This window comes from Rana temporaria, chromosome 1 (assembly GCF_905171775.1).
Source record: "Rana temporaria chromosome 1, aRanTem1.1, whole genome shotgun sequence".
Classification (NCBI taxonomy): domain Eukaryota; kingdom Metazoa; phylum Chordata; class Amphibia; order Anura; family Ranidae; genus Rana; species Rana temporaria.
The window spans coordinates 175396108-175418518 of NC_053489.1; the positions used below are offsets into that span (position 1 = coordinate 175396108).

Below are 22411 nucleotides of genomic sequence, written 5' to 3' on the forward strand. Positions count from 1 at the left end.
GCATAACCAGACAGCTTATTGTAAAGTGGCTTGTAAAATTAGCAATTATAAAATAGGGCTTGAAGAGTATAATCAGATCATAGTAAGGTGGGCCATCAAACTATTCTAAAATAGGGTTTGGGAAAAGAGTTTTATGGCTGAGTGTAAACTAGCAATTCTGCATGCACAGCTGACCCAGGAAAAAAAATGGTTTGCATGGCTATCTACCATCCTTTATTTTTTCCTGATGGAAGACATACGTGCATACCATATCATATAAAAAGTCTTTAAAATGATTTAGCAAATTAATGTTTTGTTCCTCTTAACTCATCTCACTATAACCTGGTTAGGTCTGGTTATACGAAGTTTAGTGAAATTCTTGCCCTTTTATGCATTTGCTTTATTAAAAACAGCACAAACTATAAAAGGCACTTATATATCAACTAATCTGGTAAAAGCAGTAAATGCATCTTGCTCTCACTTTAGCACTGTATCAGAGCATATGGACCAACAGCTTAGTAAGAAGTCTGTATTTCCTGCATTGCTGAACCTAGGCTTGAATAGGGAGTATGCTTGATCCTTGAGCTCCCGCAGGTTGTCAAACAGGACCTAGGGTTTATGTGCCAGAAACATCCCTTTTAAATATCTGAATGCAGAATAGTAATAATTGCACAGGTAAAGTGGCTTGAAAAAATATTCCACACCCCTTGAAATTTTCCCCCATGTTACAACCAAAAACGTAATGCATTTTATTGGGATTTAATGTGATAGACCAACACAAAGAGGCACATGAACTAAATATCTGAAAAGTGTGGCGTGCATTTGTATTCAGCCCCCTTTACTTTGATACATCCCCCCCCCCCCCCCCCCAACTAAAATCTAGTGGAACCAACTGCCTTCAGAAGTCACCTTATTAGCAAATAGAGTCCACCTGTGTGCAATTGAATCTCACCATAAATACAGATGTTCTGTGAAGCCCTCAGGTTTGTTAGAACCTTAGTGAACAAAAAAAAAATATTGAAGGCCAAGGAACACACCAGACAGGTCACGTTGTGGAGACGTTTAAAGCAGGGTTAGGTTATAAAAAAAATATCACAATTTTTTGAACATCTTACGAAGCACTAATCAATCCATCATCTGAAAATGGTAAGAGTATGGCACAACTGCAAATAAACCAAGACATGGTCATCCACCTAAACTGACAGGCTGGGCAAGGAGAGCATTAATCAGAGAAGCAGCCAGGAGGCCCACGGTAACTCTGGAGAAGCTGCAGAGATCCACAGCTCAGGTGGGAGAATCTGTCCACAGGACAACTATTAGCTGTGCACTCCACAAATCTGGCCTTTATGGAAAAGTGTCAAGAAGAAAGCCATTGTTGAAAAAGCCATAGGAAGTCTTGTTTGCAGTTTGTGAAAAGCCATGTGGGGGACACAGCAAACATGTGGAAGAGGGTGCTTTGGTCAGATGAGACCAACCTTTTTTGGCCTAAAAGCAAAATGCTATGTGTGGTGGAAAATTAACACTGCACATCACACTGAACACACTGTCCCCACCATGAAACATGGTGGTGGCAGCATCATGTTGTGGGGAGGCTTTTCAGGGAAGCTCGTCAGAGTTGATGGGAAGATGGATGGAGCTAAATACAGGGCGACCGTTTTTGAAAGAAATCATGTTAGAGTCTGCAAAAGACTTGAAAGTGGGGCGGAGGGTCACCTTCCAGCAGGAGAACAACCCTAAACATACAGCCAGAGCTACAATGGAATGGTTTAGATCAAAGCATATTCATGCGTTAGAATGGCCCAGTCAAAGTCCAGACCTAAATCCAATTGAGAATCTGTGGCAAGACTTGAAAATTGCTGTTCAGACACTCTCCATCCAATCCGACAGAGCTTGAGCTATTTTGCAAATAATAATGGGTAAAAATGTCACTCTAAATATGCAAAGCTGGTAGAGACATACACAAAAAAAACTTGCAGCGAAAGGTGGTTCTACAAAGTACTGACTCAGGGGGGCTGAATACAAATGCACGCCACACTTTTTAGATATTTGTAAAAAAAAAAAAAAAAATTGGAAACCATTGATCATTTTCCTTCCACTTTATGTGCCACCTTGCGTTGGTCTAGCACATAAAATCCCAATAAAATACATTTATGTTTTTGGTTGTAACATGACAAAATTTGGAAAATTTCAAGCAGTATGAATACTTTTCAAGGCACTGTAGGTTGTATAAAATCCAAGAGACACAGTTTTCTTGGTTATCACTCACCTCATCTGCTGTATCCTTCTCCAAACGCACAATCTTGTTTTCCCAGTAGATGCGCTGAGATTCCAGCTGGCTAGTAAGCAGATATGAATACTATAAAACCAGAAAGAGAAAAATAGTCACATAACATATCAAAGCGCTCACTGATTATACTTACAGGGTGTTATTGTATAAAAGATCTGCTAAGCACTAGAACTAATAACTCTTAAAAAGACCCGATTACTTTGTATATGTAGCCCCATTCACAACTGAGCATTTTGTAACTTGAAACTACACAGAATACTCAACATTTTAAAAGAAAAACATAAGAAAACTCACGAAAATAGTGCCTGTTCACACCTGATCGTTTGGGTGAATGCCACTCAAAAAAGAACAACTACGTTCCAGGCAGATATGTCCCTTTTTGGCCCAATAGACTTCAATGGGTGTAACTGAAATAATGTGTGAGAACGTGCAGTACCCCCATTTTTCAGGAACTCCCATTAGCAGTCTATGCGGCCAAAAATGTGTAATCCGGGCGGCACAGTGGTGTAGTGAGTAGCACTCTTGCCTAGCAGTAAAAAGGGTCGCTGGTTCGAATCCCAACCACGATACTACATGCCTGGAGTTTGCATGTTCTCCCTGTGCCTGCTCCTCCCACACTTCAAAAGACATGCTGATAGGTTAATTGGCTTCTGTCTTAATTGGCCCTAGTATATGAATGTGAGTTAGGGACCTTAGATTGTAAGCTCCTTGAGGATAGGGACCGATGTGAATGTACAATGTATATGTAAAGCGCTGTGTAAATTGACGGCACTATACAAGTACCTAAATAATATAAAATCCTGCCCCAAAGATGCTGCTGTATGGCACATTGCTCCTAAAAACACACAGAAATGCCTTTAGAAAGCACTACTCAAATGTGATTGTACAACACGGAGCTACAGTGACAGTATCTGCAGATAACCCCCCTCCAGGCAGTTATACTTATCAATAAATATATCTCAGTTCCTCCCTACACCACCAGAGTCCTTACTCAGTGTGTGTCTCTAAAGCCTCATACACAAGATCGGACTTTCTTCTGACTTTTCCATGGATTTTGGTGCGAAGGGGCTTAAGCCGTGAACTTGGTATGCATACACAAAGCAGAATATTTTCAGCCAGCAAACACGAACGTGTTTGTACAATAGATGTACTACGTGTTTTTTCAGCTCTTTAGCACCACCCTTTGGGCAACTTCTGCTATTGTTGTCTGATCTTTAGCATTGGTTCTGAGCATGAGCGTTTGTACTTTGGACTTTAGTCCGATCGACTCGTGTACACACGATTGGATTAGCCGACGTAGGACATTTGTTGCCAGAAAGTTTGAGAGCATTCACAGCTAACATTTGTCCAATGAAAAGCGAAAACAATTGTCCAATGGAGCATACACACGGTCGGATTGTCCGATCAAATACGTTCGTCAGACCGTTGTTGTCAAAAAGTCTGATCGTGTGTATGGGCTTTAGTGTTTTCCTTTTATTTGTTTACTTTAGTTGAGAATATAGTTGAGAATAGCGATATTTTTCATATAAAAAAAAAAAGGGAACCTATGTTTGGAAATGTAGAAGATTCCATTGCCAACCTCTTTGCCGTCTCTGACTTTAGTACTATCTGATTCTTGGAGAAAGGGAATAGCCGCTCCAGGTGGGAACCCAAAACGAACATCCACCGTTGCAGACAACTCAGGTGCAGGCAATGCACTTAGCAAAGCAGGAACAAAAATTGTCTCTGGACAGCCGCACTCTGATCAAATTGTAGCCTTTATTGAAAGAAGGACAGCACTACAAGTCACAGCAAAGTAAAATACAACCCAACTGCTGATGCGTTTCACACTGAAACTAGTGCTTAGTCATAGCTGCAACTAAGCACTAGTTTCAGTGCGAAACTCGTCAGCAGTTTGGTTTTATTTTACTTTGCTGTGACTTGTAGTGCTGTCCTTCTTTCAATAAAGGCTACAATTTGATCAGAGTGTGGCTGTCCAGAGACAATTTTTGTTCCTGATCTGATTCTTGGACTTGGAGAGCATGCAGATCAGTAAAGTAAGGCCCTTTTCATACAGGCTCCTCTGTTTGGCGGAATACGCTTGCTCAGGTAGGGATCGTGCCACTGATCCCCACGGAGCAGGCAGATGACAGGTCCATCTCTGCTCACCGTGCAGAGTGGAGAGGGCCTCTGCATTATTCTGTTTGTCCTTTTCTGAGAAGCATTCTGTATGTAAATAATAAAATAAAAAGCAAAACAGGTCCATGGTAATCAACAGAATACATTTGTAATTTGTTGCAGCCCAAAAAAAAAAAAAAAAATTCTAAATTTGTCAATAATAATAAAAAAAATTGAAAAAAAAAAAAAAAAAAAAAAAAAAAGTAAATATTTATTTCTACAAACAATGATAAAAATTCCCCATTAAAAAATATGTTCTCTATACATTCACAATATGGTGCAATACCCTCACAAAAGGGGGCACGTGAAAGGTCAACGTAAATCTAGATATTATGTGGTATGCCACCAAACTTCCATTTCCCTTTATTTTCAACTTGTGATGCTGCCAGAAACACACTTCCTTTCAGAGAAACATTGTCCCCATAGGCTGCTTTCCTGATTTATGCTACAACACATCCCTCTCTTATCTCTATAGCATAGGGGTGCTCCAACAACCTGCTTGAAATTTAAAAACAGCGCACAGGAAGTGACAAAAACACTGCATTTTGGCAGGATCAACAGAATTTTGTCCATATGTCCACAAAAAGTGTGCTTAGCCAGGAAAAATAAAAATAAAATCAGCCACTGCATCTAAAGACTGCTAATCTGCAATATAATACATTTTACGTTTCTAGGTTTAGATATAAATCCAGTGCAAATTTACCGTTTGCATTATGAAAAAAATATGGAATTGCATGGAATGTTCTGAAATCGGTGGAGGTTTACAACATGGACAGCAGTTTAGTGTGCAGTTACAATTGGACCATACTGTCCATCCAAGCAGATACAATTAGCTTAATTGTCCAGTGATTGCCCACGCACAAATTATTACATGAAACCAATTTTCAGTTGCTTGCTCCACAAAAGCCATTTCCAGCTCTGCAGTCAGTTTTGTAAATTTTGCTGCAAACCATCTCTATGTGAACCACATGGCTGAATGTTATATACAGTGGATATAAAAAGTCTACACACCCCTGTTAAAATTTACGTTTGTGATGTAAAAAAATAAAATAAAAAAATATGAGACAAAAAAAAAAAAAAAAAATTATCAAAAAAGTTTCCACCTTTAAATTTAACCTATAAACTGCGCAACTCAGTTGAAAAACAAACAAATCTTTTAGGGAGGGCAGTAAAAATTAAATCTTGGGGATGTAGCTGTGTTTCGAATTAAGCAATCACATTCAAACTCATGTTAAATAGAAGTCAGTACTGGAGGTCAACGATATGGGTTTTTCGCTGGTCGATGCCGATATTTAGAAATCGCGGCAGCCGATATATGATGTAGATTTTTTTTGGAACGATATGTTAGGCCGTTTTTTTTCCCCCGTCAGCTCATAAAATCTAACAGTTAAGCAATAAGAAGTGATACAGAAAATGTCTTAAATTAAACATTTATTAACCACTTAAGCCCCGGACCATATTGCTGCCCAAAGACCCAAGGTGTTTTTACAGTTTGGGACTGCGTCGCTTTAACAGACAATTGCGCGGTCGTGCGACGTGGCTCCCAAACAAAATTGGCGTCCTTTTTTCCCCACAAATAGAGCTTTCTTTTGGTGGTATTTGATCACCTCGGCGGTTTTTATTTTTTGCGCTATAAACAAAAATAGAGCAGTTTAGGCCGATACGTATTTTTGTACCTATTTTTGGTAAAAAAAAAAAATCGCAATAAGCGTTTATCGATTGGTTTGCGCAAAATTTATAGCGTTTACAAAATAGGGGATAGTTTTATTGCATTTTTATTATTTTTTTTTTTTTTACTACTAATGGCGGCGATCAGCGATTTTTTTCGTGACTGCGACATTATGGTGGACACTTCGGACAATTTTGACACATTTTTGGGATTTTTGTCATTTTCACAGCAAAAAATGCATTTAACTACTTGCCGACCGCCCACCGTCGTTATACGTCCTCACTTTAGAGATGAATATCTCGGTAACGGCAGCAGCTGCTGCCACAATAGAGATATTCAACGATAATGGCGGTCTCCGCGGCGGATTCGCCGCGAGATCGCCGTTATCGGTGGCGGGAGAGGGGCCCCACCCCTCCCGCCGCTCTCCCGCGCCCTCCGCCGCTTACCGTAGCCGTCGGTAGCGGCGGAGGAGATCGCGACCATCCGGCTGGTGAGCGGGGACGAGACTGAAGGAAAAATCTCCTTCGCCCGTCCCCATAGCTCCGCTGGGCGGAAGTGACGTCAAAACGTCAGTCCCGCCCAGCGTCTTAAAGAAACATTTTTTTTTTTTGTCATTTGAAAAAATGACATTTCCAAATTTTTTTTTTTTTTTTTGCATTTAAGCCCAAATATGAGATCTGAGGTCTTTTTGACCCCAGATCTCATATTTAAGAGGACCTGTCATGCTTTTTTCTATTACAAGGGATGTTTACATTCCTTGTAATAGGAATAAAAGTGATAATTTTTTTTTATTTTTTTATTTCAGTGTTAAAAATTCTAAAATAAATAAAAATAAATGCGAAAAGCAAAAAAAAATTTTTTTAAATCGCCCCGTCCCGACGAGCTCGCGCGTAGAAGCGAACGTATACGCGAGTAGCGCCGACATATGAAAACGGTATTCAAACCACACAAGTGAGGTATCGCCGCGATCGTTAGAGCGAGAGCATCAATTTTAGCCTTAGGCCTACTCTGTAACTCAAAAAATGCAACCTGTAGAATTTTTTAAACGTCGCCTATCAAGATTTTTAAGGGTAAAAGTTTGACGCCATGCCACGAGCGGGCGCAATTTTTAAGCGTGACATGTTGGGTATCATTTTACTCGGCGTAACATTATCTTTCACAATATATAAAAAAAATTATTGTTGTCTTATTTTTTCATTTAAAAAAGTGATTTTTTTCCAAAAAAAGTGCGCTTGTAAGACCGCTGCGCAAATACGGTGTGACAAAAAGTATTGCAATGACTTCCATTTTATTCTCTAGGGTGTTAGAAAAAAAAATATATAATGTTTGGGGGTTTTAAGTAATTTTCTAGCAAAAAAAAATGGTTTTGTCTCGTAAACACCGACTCTGAAAAACAGGCCCGGGGCTAAAGTGGTTAAATTGCATTCTTTATTGTGAAAATTACAGTTGCAGTTTGGGAGTTAACCACAGGGGGCGCTGTAGGATTTAGTGTACACTGTGTGTGTGTTTACAACTGTAGGGGGGTGTGGCTGTAGGAATGACGTCATCGATCGAGTCTCCCTATATAAGGGAGCACTCGATCCATGCAGCGCCATAGTGAAGCACGGGGAAGCCGTGTTTACATACGGCTCTCCCCGTTCTTCAGCTCCTGGGAGCGATCGCGACGGAGCGGCTAGAAACAAATAGCCGCGCCGTCGTCTCGGATCGCTCCCCGAGGGGACCCGACCGCCGCAAGTCGCGGGGGGGGGTCCCGATCGGACCCCCGACCCACGTCTAGGCAGGGACGTACAGGTACGCCAATGTGCCTGTACATGCCATTCTGCCGACGTATATGTACATGCGGCGGTCGGGAAGGGGTTAAACACAACGTGCCTCCAAAATCGGTGCACTTGTATGTAAAATTTAACCCCATCTTCAATATTAAATAAACAAAGACAAGAAATCCAAACCTTTGGACAAAAGAAAAATGGGCCAACTTTACTGTAAAAAAATTGCGTTTGGAAGATCGCTGCGCAATGAAATGTGTGGCATAAAATATTGCAACAACTACCATTTTATTCTTTAGGGCCTTTGCAGGATAGATAGATAGATAGATATTTGGGGGTTCCAAGTGATTTTCTAGCAGAAAATATTGGATTTTTACTTTTAAAAAGGAACACTAAAGGTTCGTTTTTTATTAGATCTATTGATTGCTGTAAGCTAGGGCATTTAAATATCACTTACCTCGTTTTTCCTTTTGACCTCCAATATACAGTAATCCAGGTTTGAAAATGCCATTTCCTGTCACTCCTCTTCTTGCTTTCCACCAGCATCTGAGCCGTTTTGCATGGTGGAAAGCAGAATGTGCTCACCCCCTCCCTATGACTACAGCCCTGCGTGAAGATGCTCTCTTATCCCTCACAGGCATGGAGGCTAAGCCTAATGGGAACTGTATTTCCTATTAGGCCGTGATGTAGCAAGAATGAATGCGCACCGCAAACCAGGAAGTCAGTGAGAATAATGATTCAGGAGTGACGGAGGTGAATAAAACAGCTCAATTTCAACAGGTATCAAACTAGTTATAATGCAAAACATTACTTTTTACTTTATCAACTACTGTCAGACTTTAATTTAAGAGGAAAATATTTTTGTCTTTACAACCCCTTTAAGCAACACATGTCAGAAAAGCTTTAGTCTTTAAGACCTCTTTCACACTGGAGCGTTGTAGCTTTGAAAAAAGCACCTGAAAGAAGCTGCATCTGCAATCTCAATGTGAAAGCCCGAGTGCTTTCACACCGAGGCGCTGCGCTGGCAGGGCGTCAAAAAAGTCCTGCAAGCAGCTTTTTTGCAGCGCTTTAGGAGCGGTAAATACACCGGTCCTACTGAGGGAGCTTTTTTTTAACACCAAAGCACCTAAAAAAAACGCCCCAGTGTGAAAGGGGTCTTAGCTTTGCTTTACCAGCGTTTTTCGGGCACTGGCAGTGTGAAAGGGCTCTGAAAGCACTCAGCTTTCACATTGGGATTGCAGATTAGGCTTCTTTCAGGCGCTTTACAGGCTTGTTTTTAAACGCCAAAGCGCCTGAAAAACACCCAAAAAACACCCCAGTGTGAAAGGGGTCTAAATGGTTAAACTGATCTTCTACACACCAAAGTTCATTCCTTTGATAAGTAGAAACACTGCATCGCTTTGCTTCTTTTATCAGCATGTTTTCAGACTTGGCAGGCTGCCCATATAGGAGAGACTCAAGTCGCTCTGACGTGAGACTTTAGGCTACTTGCATTGACTTCTATTACAGAAGTAATTTGCAAGTCGCGCTGAAGTTGCGCTGTGCAGGCTCGCGCCGAGTCATCCCACAAGTCGGATCGCCCTTATGTGAACCAGCTAGTGCATAAATGAGTCGGCCTTATTTGCAGAACAATCAGTCGATGCCAATTAATTAAATCATTTCAAAAATCGGCTGATATATCGGTCGACCTCTAGACAATACACACATTACCATTTAAAGTGCCTCAGATTAACCCTAAATAAAATTCAGCCATTCTAGTAGGTCTTTTCTGCCTTTTTTTTTGTATCCACAGAGAGATTCCAATGCTTTAGAGGGATATCATTGTTAAAGCAGTTGTATCACCCGTTTGGTAATTTATTATAATCTATAATAAGACTTATCGGTAGGTAAAATAAATATTGCCTAAACCTGCACATTTTAGGGGATATTCACCCTCCATACACCTGCTGACATCAGCGGCGCATGGTCACTGGTCTCTGGTCACTCACAGCACCAGAGCCTGCAAACCCAGAAGAAATGGAGAGGGAACAAATCAGCCCCCTCAATGGTGACCGGGCGAGCTGTGGGAGCTTCGTTCTAAGGCATTTCATAATGTGCTAGTATGCGATGCATACCCCAAAATTGATAAAAAAATAGAAGAAAAAACTTGTCAGTGAGGCTGCCAAGAGGCCTACAGCAACATTGAAGGAGCTGCAGGAATATCTGGCAAGTACTGGCTGTATGGTACATGTGACAACAATTTCCCATATTCTTCATATGTCTGGGCTATGTGGTAGAATGGCAAGCCTTTTCTTACCAAGAAAAACATCCGAGTCCAGCTAAATTTTGCAAAAACACATCTGAAGTCTCCCAAAGCATGTGGGAAAATATGTGATGGTCTGATGTAACCAAGGTTGAACTTTTTGGTCATAATTCCAAAAGATATGTTTGGTGCAAAAACAAACACTGCACATCACCAAAAGAACACCATACCCACAGTGAAGCATGGTGGTGGCAGCATCATGCTTTGGGGCCGTTTTTCTTCAGCTGGAACAGGGGCCTTAGTCAAGGTAGAGGGAATTATGAACAGTTCCAAATACCAGTCAATATTGGCACAAAACCTTCAGGCTTCTGCTACAAAGCTGAACATGAACTTCATCTTTCAGCATAACAACAACAACCCAAAGCATACATCCAAAATCAAAAAAAGGAATGGCTTCACCAGAAGAATATTAAAGTTTTGGAATGGCCCAGCCAGATCCCAGACCTGAATCCCATTGAAAATCTGTGTGGTGATCTCAAGAGAGCTGTGCACAGGAGATGCCCTCATATCTGACAGATTTGGAGTGTTTTTGCAAAGAAGAGTGGGCAAATATTGCCAAGTCAAGATGTGTAATGCTGATAGACCCATACCAAAAAAGACTGAGTGCTGTAATAAAATCAAAAGGTGCTTCAACTAAAGTATAAGTTTAGGGTGTGCACACTTATGCAACCATATTATTTTAGTTTTACTTCCCTCCACCTAAAAGATTAGTTTGTTTTTCAACTGAATTGTATAGTTTATAGGTCACATTAAAAAAGGTGGAAAAATTAATGGTCGCACTATTAGAGACCCCTCGACACTCACCCCCTTTGAACAATTGTTTACTGAGGACGCCCCTACTGCCCATATAGTGTCAGAATTGTACCGACTTCTTAATTCCGCCGCAACGCAAACTAGACCCGCCTATGTCAGACGATAGGAGTCTAACCTAGGGATGACGTTCACGGACTCACAACTTACCCACCTATACCAATTGACCCACTCGTCTTCCATTGACTCAAGAACACAAGAGACGAATTTCAAACTCCTGTCCCGATGGTATAGGGTCCCAGCAGACCTAGCTACTATCTACACCTCCATGTCGCCGTTGTGCTGGAGGGGTTGTACACTTAGGGGTACACTACTTCATATCTGGTGGGACTGCCCTCTAATCAAGCCCTTCTGGGAGGATATAAGGGAACAGATTAAGGTGGTGACCGGGGTGGAGGTCCCTTTGTCCCCGAAACACTTCCTACTGCATGTCCCCACGATCTCCATTCAGCGATACAAAAAGAGTGTGCTGCCTCACCTGCTTAATGCGGCCAGGCGCCTTTTGCCGATCCACTGGAAAACTTCCAGAATCCCTACAAGGGAAGAATGGATAACCGGGGTGAATCCAGTCAGAGAAGCGGAAGACTGGGTAGCGATTTGTCGTGACACGCGGGACCGGTTCGCCAGCATATGGGCTCCCTGGTCGGACTATACTTCTGATCCCATTTTTGTCCCGTCTAGCTTGGATATCGTCCTATTAGAACTATCAGATCCCTCCCTTAAAGCCCGCAGGCTAGCAAACCAGTAAGAGAATCCCAAATTCCTGTGACTACCTGCGATGGGCGTGGATGGGGCAGCTGGAACGACTGACCACTGCGGCACCGGGCCCGGCGCGGAGTAACTTACAGCTCTCCAGAAGATAGCAGGTACACCTGGACTATCCTTGTCTGTTTCTCTCCCTTCCCTGCTCCCCCCCCTTTTTTTTCTATTCTTTGCCCCCTCTTTATTCCTAAGCTCTTACTTCTATGTACGATTAAGGTTTTACATGTACTGTTACCAATTGCACTTCCAACCAATGGGCTATTTAAGGGTCCAAGAGTAAGGCCAGTTTTATAGAATTCTGGCGCAGTGAGGCTGATCCCCAGTGTCAAGGGGACACTGTTGACCTCGCGTCGGGACCCAGTCCCTCATGCGGGATGCCTGTGGCGAGCGAGCGGTGGCAGGGGGTGGATTGATGGAGGCCGTTGAGCCCCCCCCCCCCTGCTGGGCTCGTGGGCCGGGGCCCCTGGTGACGTGACGACCCACGCGGACGGCTGCTGGGTCCATTTTGGTGACCAGGGCTGCTCGCGAGACCCATATTGGCCTTGCTCTCCACAATTGGCTTACATAACTGCCTGACCTGATATTATATACCAGACGATAGCCCCCCTTTTTTTTTTTTTGGTTGACATTATACCACGGGCCACCCGATTGGGGCCCATTATACTGCATTTTTTTGTCTATGTTTTGTTAGTTCAATGGCCCCCCTTGGGGTTCTGGAGCTTAAGAGACCCTGCGCGGTCGCCATGTCTGATTATTTACAGTTTACCGTTGAACAAGTGTATTCTCCTTGTTGAAGAAAATAATAAACTTGATTATATAAAAAAAAAAAAAAAAAGGTGGAAAAAGTTCTGAAATTCTGTGTCTCATTTTTTTACATCACAGAAACCTGACATTTTTATATCCACTGTAGCAATATTTTTCATCCTCTAAGTGCATACACACATGTTGCCTGTTGTATTCTGAGCCAACACACTGATAAAAAAATTTAAGCAAATAAAAAGCTTTGTTATCTTTCCTTGATCTGCTAGACAGCTGAAATTCCTCTGAGCCATTTTGCGATCCATAGACGGTTTGAATCTTGGCCGATTCAGCAGGAACTGGCTGAGATTTGAACCATGTATGGGCAGTTTGAATGAACTTGGGTTACAACCAGCCTTCTGGATTTTACAAATGATTATTGCAAGTGGCTGTTATAGCCGCTAGCAATAATCACTGTGTTCTCCCAGCGGGGACAGCTTTCCCCTCCGGGAGAACACAGTGGCTTGGCAGAAAGGATTCCCCTGTCAACATCACTCTGTCTATGTCTGGCCTTAGATTAGAAACAATTTCAGTGAAGACCAGGCCAAAAAGGCCCCCACACAAGGTTTAAAGCTCCAACTCACAGCACTAAATCAATACCTAAAAACACACTCTTGGGGTTTATTTAGAAAGGTTTCTATACAAGTTTCACATAACTTTCACCCAAGATTCACAGATTTTCCTAAGTGAATGCAGTTATAAACATGTGTGAATCTTGGGTCAAAACTTTGCGACTCATGTGAAAACATATATTAATATTGCCCTATGCGTGCACATGCTTGCTCAAGCACAAAATGCATCATCAAGAATTCGCTGCCTATATAATGTGTATTATAGGTAAACATAATATAACCATCCCATAGACTTTTTTTTTTGAGGTCACAACGTACAGTATAAGATTTCCTATCATCTGTGCCCAGTCTTGCCACACAGAGTTAATCCAGCTCTGAGCAATCCTCTTATTGTTCAGTGAAATAAAAACGGACTTACAGGAGAAAATCCTTAGTCCGTTCTGCCCCCTTGCTGTGAGTGACAGGTTATTTACATATCTCACGCACTAGCCTGGAGACAGGCATTTTTTAATTCCCACCCCCACTCCTTTTCTGAAGTCATGTGGTTACATTTCTGGATTTTGATTGGATGTTAGTGTTCATAGCAGAATTTAGTGTAAGGAATACACAGGAAAAAAATGAATGTTGACAAGGGGAGTGTAGAGGAGAGCGGGGAGTCTACTGACATCACAACTCCACCCACCGAGCTCCAGACAACAGATCCACCCACAGAATCTGCAGTTTTTCAATTCTTATAACAGACAGAGGGGAGACATTTGACAGGTAAGGATACATGCAGGAGGCGTCTATATCCCTATAGATCAGCACTATGGCAGTAGTTTAGAAAGGATGAGAGTGGCTTTACATCCACTTAAAAAAAAAATCTAATCATGGCTTCTTTTAAAGTGTATAAATGAGACCTCAGCTGAGTTAATCAAATGCTTTTCATAACCAGTCCGGCAAAGATATGCTTTGGTGAAGATAAAAAGGCAGTATCCGTGTTCATCTTTTTGGATACCAAATGTGCTGGCTCATGAAACTTGTGGCAGATTTGTTACCCGAGATAATAGCCCTAGTGTTTAAATCATCTTCTCATGATTTGGGTATTTCCAGCTTAGGCATGCTATAAATTCACAAATGTATGGTTTATACCATCAGCTCTCCAGGACAGAGGAACGTTTGCAGGTAGCAAGTTAGCTTCAGCATTAAAGCCTTGTTACTCAAAACAGTTCTGTAATGTCTACAGAATTTCCTTGCGTAGGCGGGGGTCAGGAGGTTACACACAAACCAGTTCTAAACATTCTTGAGATTTGTCCCTGAGGGCCAAAATTATTTTTGAATATATGTTTATACTAACAAAGTTATCGTTTCTCTACATAAATGGAAAATGTGTTTATCAAGCAAGCAGGTTAACCTAAAGAATCAGGCATATTTATAGGTCGGGTTTGCCGACCCGCCATCCAAAAGCGATTGAGCACCCCTAGTTTAAAATATGTATAATCAGATTAGGTTGCTAGTGTATTCAGATGACCCAGACCAATCCCATAAGGAAAATACAACAGCAACCGGTTGCTTGAAGGCAGTAAAAATGGGCATAGGTCAAGGTAGCCTGCTATAGCTCAACATGTTTTGCAATAATTTGCTTCCTCAGGAGCTTGGATAAGTATTCTGGATAAATAAAAAAATATATATATATATATATATATATATATATATATATATATATATATATATATATATATATATATATATATATATATATATATATATATATATATTATATAAAAAAAAAATCCAAATCTCCAAAAATACATAAAACCACATTCATCGCGTTTACTTGAAACAGTATTTATATATATATATATATATATATATATATATATATATATATATATATATATATATAATTATTTATCCTAAATACTTACTGTAACGGAATGACCCGGGACAAACAGAGACTTTGGAAGGATGAGGGGTACTCCTGTGCCAGCGTCATTAATAACTCTTATGTCTAGGGTCACCTTATGTTCGATAGGGCCATAGGGTGACTGAGAAATTATTTCCTAAATTACAGGACAGGGGACATTACTGATAGCTCATATTGCAGAAGATTGCAAAGTGTTGGTTTATTCTATGACTCATCTCTCTTCGTAGACTGTTGACATGCTAATTGAGTCTGGTCCAGGATCTCTCATTATGTATGCTAAATACTGTTGTGTGTGTGGAATGGAACTTGTCAAGCTGTATGCGGAGACGGACCGTCTGTCTTAAGATGTGGATTGAGAAGCAATCATTGTGTGATGGTGTTTTGTTTGAATTCTGTTAATGAAGGAATGTGACTTCTCAGGTGCACGTGAATTACTTATTGTCGGAGACGCAACGTCTGGGGGATAATTAACTCCTCTATGTAATTATCTAAAAGAATGTGATTGAAGCTCATCGTGTGATGTATGGGTGGGGTGTGGTTTTGTTCCTGGATTACTGTAACCTGCTGTACTGTATATAAGACTGAAAGTAACCATTAAAAGTGTTCATACATTTTGAAGCAGAGAATAGAGCGGTCAGTCTCATTTTCTGGGGAATTGATATGGATCAGGTCCTGTTGGTTTGTCTGTGTGTCAGATGAGCTGTCATGGGTTGATGGAAGGTCGTAAACGGTGGTGACCGTTACACTTACCTAAGCTCCCGAGGAAGCAAATTGTCATGAAACATGTTGAGCTAGGACGTATGCCCATTTCTCCTGAACATTTTTTCTTTCTTTTTTTTTTTTATTTCTCCTGAACTTTACCAACCTTCAAACAACTGGTTGCGGTTGTATTATCCGTATGGGATTGATCTGCGTCATCTGAATACATGAGTAGCCTGATCTCATTATACATAATTTTAAAACCAATTGTTTTTTTATGAATGCTCTGGTTTCAGACATAACATTGGAAGTCAGAGGGGAGTTATAAACCCCTTGCTACATTCATTAATAGAAGACCTACTGGTAAATGTGTAAGCTTTTTTTCTCCCCGGAGGAGATTAGATATATTAGATAATAAAGCTTATGTTATTTATATTTACCACTGCATATAGATATCCACAAATTGTCTTTTTTTTTTTACTTTACATATTAACTAAATTATACAAACTTTTTTTGGGGGTTTTCATTCGACCAAAAACAATAAAATCGACAAACTGATTATGAAAATAATCATTGATTGCTGCCCTGTGTTAATATTGGGTTAGGATATTTATACAGCTGCAGTTGGGTAAGAGGTTTATATATAAAAAGAGTGTAGAATTTTCAAGCATTTTATAACCTCTGTCAATACAGTTCATAGCTTATTAAACCACACATATTAATTATATTCTAAGCTTGAATTTAAAAATGTTCTATAAAAAGCATTCCTCCCTCTTGGAAGGATATATCATTTTTTTTTTATAATCAGGGGCGATGTTTTTTTTTGGGGGGGGGGGGGGGGGGGGGTAGTACAAATGGGGGAGCTAGGAATGCATAGGTTCTATGACAAAAATGTATTTTTCTTTTGTTTGTTTGTCAAACCCAGCAATTTTATTTACTTTGACTTAAAGTGGATGTAAAGCTTATTCACGAAATTTGACCCAAGCACATATATCTGTAGTGTTTTCTTATCTCGCTCCAAAGCCCCGAGCCCAGTGTCTTTCTGCTGCTCCGTTCTTCGGATATTGGCCTGATAAACTTCTGACAAGTTCAACAACCGAGATAAAACCAGCCTGAAAATTTGTGTCGGGGTGGGTGCTATAAATAGATTAGCAGAGAGCATGCTCGGCATGTTCTTTTGGAGAAAAGGCTACTCTATTTTTGGTCACATGATTAGTAAAATTATTTCTGCGAAAGGGGAAGTCAGCTGGAGAATTCCACCCCTTCCCTCCAGCAGAAAGCACGTTACTAAAGTCCTAGGTTTTGTTCAGATAAATTGACACTGAAAGAAGCCTGTAGCTGCATTTCTCCACATTACAAGACTGCCAACACGACTTACAATTTTAATACAAATCCACCTAGTTACCCACCTCTAACTGCAGAGAATCTATCTTCTCCTCCTGACACGTGTCTCCCTCACATTCATACTGAACTATTTTTCCATCGGTCTTGCTAGCAACCAGGCGATGAACATAGTTGTCTAGAGAAGTGGAACATACAAAGCACTGCTGATTACTTACAGTTAATATTTAAAATACAACACAGGGACACAAATCAAACACATTTGATATGCAACATGCATGTTGTCATTATTGTCATCAGTACTTCAATCGGTAAAAGGTATAAATAGACTATACACCAGAGACACATTTGTTTTTTAATGTACATTCCTGAAACAATGGAATAGGATATTTTCAAAGTTCAATTCTAGGCAAAATGTTTAATTTTAGTACAGTGGTCCGTTACCCTATTGGATAGATTTCCCCACACTACATTCCAAACAGAGCTTTTTGGTAGAATACATTATTCAAGTTTATTACCAGAACAGTACATGGCTGAGAATCAAAATGACACATTATTAGGCTTCATGCACACGGGACGTTTTTACAACTGCTCCTAAATGATTAAACTTGACAGATAGTACCCACGTTTAAAAACGTCTGTTTTGACGTGTTTACATGCCGTGTTTGGCAAGTTTGCGTCTAGAAGCTTTTAAAAAAATAATAATAATTACCGCATTTGGCTTCTGAAACGTGAAAATCTTGGGCGCCTGAACCCATTTTTTTGCTTTCAAAAAAACGCTGTTAAAACGCAACTGCCTAAAAACGGCAATAAACGAGACTGTGTACATGGTCACATAGGATAAAAATGTAATGAGTTCAGGGGCAGTGGAAAAACGCATCCAACTGCCTTTGAACGTACGTTTAGCAGCGTGCCGTGTACATGGGGCCTTAGAGTTAGACTGCACAATTGACACAACCCAAACCTGCAAACTTTTGCATATTTGTTTCTGTGGTCATATCCCATAAAACATAAATCCTTGCAATGACCTAGAACATAAAATGTGCCCCGGGTGGTCTGAGGGGTGAAAAGTTGATGAGGGTACTACATGTACATACCAATGCATTAGATAAGGAGGAAAGGGGAATTACAGGGGTAAGGAGGGGACTTAATAAGGTGACCTGAAAGAAACCGACAAATATTTCATGCTTTCACCAATTTATATATAACCACTTGCCCTCCAGAAGATTTACCCCCCCTGGGGCGATACAATTATTGGGATTGTTTTTTCACCCTAATGCAGGGAATAGATTAAAAGGTAAACATGACCTGGTGTGAACTATGCCATTGAAAAACCACATAACCTACTTTCCATTCGTTTTTAATGCAGAAAATAAATGCACTTGACTGCATGTGGTGTAATCTGGCCCTAAATGTCTCTTTAAAAAGTTTATTTAGGCATAGCTAGCCCAAACAAACCATTTACTGCACTGTAGCCTCAGCTACATACAGTATACAGTGCTGTGTTCTGGCAGTGAGACAGGGACTTCCTTCCTCACTCCCAGGACAAAATTGAGTAAGGCTCTGCACCGTTCAGCCATTCATAGGAAGCTTTGTATTCTGTGAATGAATACAAAGCTTCCTCTGACTGGCTGAGGTCCACATGTGACATCTATTGATTTCTCAGAGGAAGCTTTGTATTAATTCATAGAATGGCTTTCACACTGCCAGAACACAGTGCTGTATACTGCATGTGACTGAGGCTACATACAAAGCAGTTTGTTTGTTCTAGCTTGGCCAAAATTAGCCAATATATATATATATATATATATATATATATATATATATATATATATATAGCACATACAAATTATTCAAAGTACTGAAAAGCTGAAAACTGAAAGTAGGAATAGATGTACTTACCCCCAGCATAATCCCAGACTCTGTGATTGGTAAGCTGCATTGCGTAAGTATGCTGCGTCTCCTCAAAATGTTTATAGGCATGTCTGCTAACATATCTACCACAGCCAATGTGACCACATATTAAACAGATCCAGAGGTTCTGCAAGACAGACATAGAAATTCTGAAATGGGAGAAGAGAATCCTCGACTGCCATCAATTTCCTTACAATAATGTAGTACTATTTTACTACTTTGTTATTTACACTAAAATATTTCAATATTTATTCTATTTTACAGTTATCAATGGCACAGAAAAAAAAAAGTTGTGAAAATATTTGGAGAGTTCTGTCTTCTTATTTGACCACTCAAAATAAGGTTGTCCATGCATTGCCACAAACTACAATGTCAGACATGTGTCAACTGCATACTATATTTTAAATGGTGCCACATAGATGATCATGACTTTATTCAAGCATCACCTGTCATGATCGGGCCAGATGTGGCTTTCTTTAAAGAGATCGTGAGAGGCACTTGTTATCAAACAAAAATATTTCCTAACTTGCCAGAGATCTGTGTGGCAGATGCTGGTTGTTTTGTTTAGTACATTTTTAAAAGTAACTGTAAACTATAACTAGGCAACATTTAGTTAAAAAAAAATAAAAAAAATCATGTGTAATGTGCTGAATCATGCACCACATCAGCGCCTACGGCAGTCAAGAACAGAAAGCTGCCAGAGAAGTAAAGCTCCAGCAGCTGTCCGTTCCTGTGTTAACCAGGTCTTACAGAAAAGGAGTATCTTTTTGGATAAAAATGTGTGCATCATAATGAAGACCTCCTTTTAAAAAAAATGTCAATTGCTTGGCTGTTAATGCTGTCCCTCTGGCTTTCTAAAATCGGAATGAGGAAGTAAATAAGGAAAGCTAAAGTATTTAAAAAGTCTTTATAAAATGTACCAAGTAATTTGAAAAACGAAATAAAGAAATAAAGCAAACGATTCTGCATTGCAGCATCGCAACAAGGGTTTTCAGAGATGACCAGGCCAAATTAAGGCAGTGTAAGCCAATTTGAGGACAACTCCAGAACTAATCGGCATACCTAAATCATTTTAAATATGTATATACTGTATTTGGTAAACTCTTAATAAAAACCCAGCATCTGTGTTTTCCTATACACAAATGTGCAAAAATATACAAATATATTTTTGATTTAAAATTTGTCATTATTTTTACAAGTATACAACTGAAGACAATGCCGTTACCACTGCAGGTTGAAGGTGTCAGTATTCATCTCCAGGCTTTTTATTTTCTCTAACAAAGACTCCATAGCATGCTCCCGTTAACGGGATCAATTCTGAGCGGGTCAGTAACACTTTGCACATCTGCTGGCTTTAAATTTCAGCTGTCACTGACAGTTTGGATCTCCATTGGTGATCGGGAACCAGAGAATCATGAGATCACTAGGCAAGCCATAACATAAATTATCACATGCAGGGTGGCAGCTTTATTTATATAAAAAAAAAAAAAAAAAAAAAAAAACTTTCTAAATGTAATTAATTCTTTTAAACATTTGGGTTGTTTTTGTTTTGTTTTTTACATCTAGTTTACAATTCTACATGTTCATGATGGCAGCTATATTTGGCACAGAGATACAGGGGGTTGAGAGTTAAATTTGCTCTTTTATTCACAATGCAAACATCAGTTCCGAGGCAGAACAACTCGCTCAGTGTGTTTTATGCAAAAGACACAGGAAAAGATCAAATACACATGTCTCCAGTGCAGAGTCCCAAAATGTCAACTTACTTCCTGTACACCACACTCAAAGCATTTGTTTTCCTCCACTGGTTCTGGGGTTTGGCAGTATCTACACACCGGACATCTGTAACAAAGATTTTTTTTTTTTACATACAAATCTGAAACATGTTGCAATTTAATTATAGTAAGCTGGAACAAAAAATGACTTGGTGAAATCCATCAGGAACACTGATTTCAATTGTTTTATTACACACACGGTTTATACAATAAACTTTCATTAAAGTGTTGTATCAGCCAAGTATTTATAGAGCTTGCTCTCAGGCTGCAATCAAAGAGCTTTTATTTGAGCAAAACAACAACGCACAGGGCATACATATAGCGTACAGGTACAGCACATGACCAGTGATCATAGATAGAATGCAGGTACAAGTGTGTCAACAATAGGTAACATAGAACACAGGAATACAACAACGTTTGAACCTAGTTGCCCCAGAATGTGAACACAATACAGCAGGGTTAGTTGTCAGTCCACCCTCGTCCCTCCCAGTCTCCCATTCCCTTCCGTGAGACCGGGGACCCCCTGAGCACATCTATCTCTCCTAAGTGCAGGTTGCAGATGAGTTCAGCCATTTTCCCCATATTTTTTCATATTTGGCCGAACAGCCCCTATGCGAATAGACCAATTTCTTGTACGGTAGTACACTGTTGACCTCTGCCAGCCAGTGGGACAGCTCTGGGGGTTCTGATCGCATCCACACCCGCGCTATAACCTTTTGGGCTATAAAAAGTGTCTCGTGCAGGAACACTGTAAGGAATTTATTGATGCCAACATCTGGGAAAATACCCAGCAGGCACGGTTTGGGCTGTAGAGTAATAGGGGACCCCATTTTGTCATGGAGGAATTTCACCACCTGTTCCCAGAAGGCCTGGACCTTAGCGCACTGCCAGATTAAATGGAAGAAGGTGCCCGTATTGCGATTACACATTGGACACGTAGCGGGGAGTCCCTCCTGTACTTGGAGATCCTGAGAGGCGTAAGATATGCTCTATTTATAATGAAGGTTTGCGTAAGGCGATCTGACAATTTTGGGGATACAAGGTTGCAAGCATCGAGAGCGTCACTCCACTCGTCATCTTCCAGTGGGCCCACCTCCCCCTCCCACCTGGGCTTTAGGGCGTAGGCAGACACTGTTGCACTCGGGAGTGTGATCATAGTGTGGAATTGAGTGATTAGTTTTTTGGGGGTCGGGGTATTTAACTGCTGCCATGAGGGGGTTATCAGCTAGGGCCAAGTCATCTTGGGGGAATTGAGCCTGAAAGGCGTGTCGTAGTTGGGCGTAGTGGAATAACATGTGGTCAGGCAGATTGTATTCAGTCTGTAACACATCGAAGGGTTTTAGTTTTCCGCTTCTGGTAACATGGGACAAGTAGTATATTCCCCTAGTACTCCACACCTCGGTGTCTCGAATGCGCTCCAGCTCCGGCAGGGCAGAGTTGTGCCACAGGGAGGTGTAGCCATGCAAGGGCGATATGCCCAGCCTGTCCGAAACTACGCTCCACACCCTCCTGTAATGATATAACAGGGAGTGACATCCCCCCCACCAACTTCGCCCCCCCTGCTATTGCCACCTGCATTGCCTTTTTTCATAGCAGTCAGATTGCTATCCAAAGATTAAGATGAGATCATTTTTGCCTATCCTCTCCTATATAAATATTATTTAAATTAGCACA

General features: G+C 40.6%; 1 protein-coding gene across 3 annotated transcripts in view; it reads right to left on the reverse strand.

The window, feature by feature from the left end:
- The window catches only part of LOC120933318 (BRCA1 associated protein), an 86473-nt gene that overhangs the window by 26326 nt on the left and 37736 nt on the right, over positions 1-22411 (reverse strand). For all 3 annotated transcript variants that reach the window (XM_040346476.1, XM_040346467.1, XM_040346484.1), the window contains 4 exons: positions 20729-20804; positions 18951-19089; positions 17117-17226; positions 2246-2335 (listed from right to left, as the gene is read on the reverse strand). In XM_040346476.1, coding sequence (XP_040202410.1) covers positions 2246-2335; positions 17117-17226; positions 18951-19089; positions 20729-20804 — 415 coding nt within the window. The remainder of the gene's footprint in view (positions 1-2245; positions 2336-17116; positions 17227-18950; positions 19090-20728; positions 20805-22411) is intronic.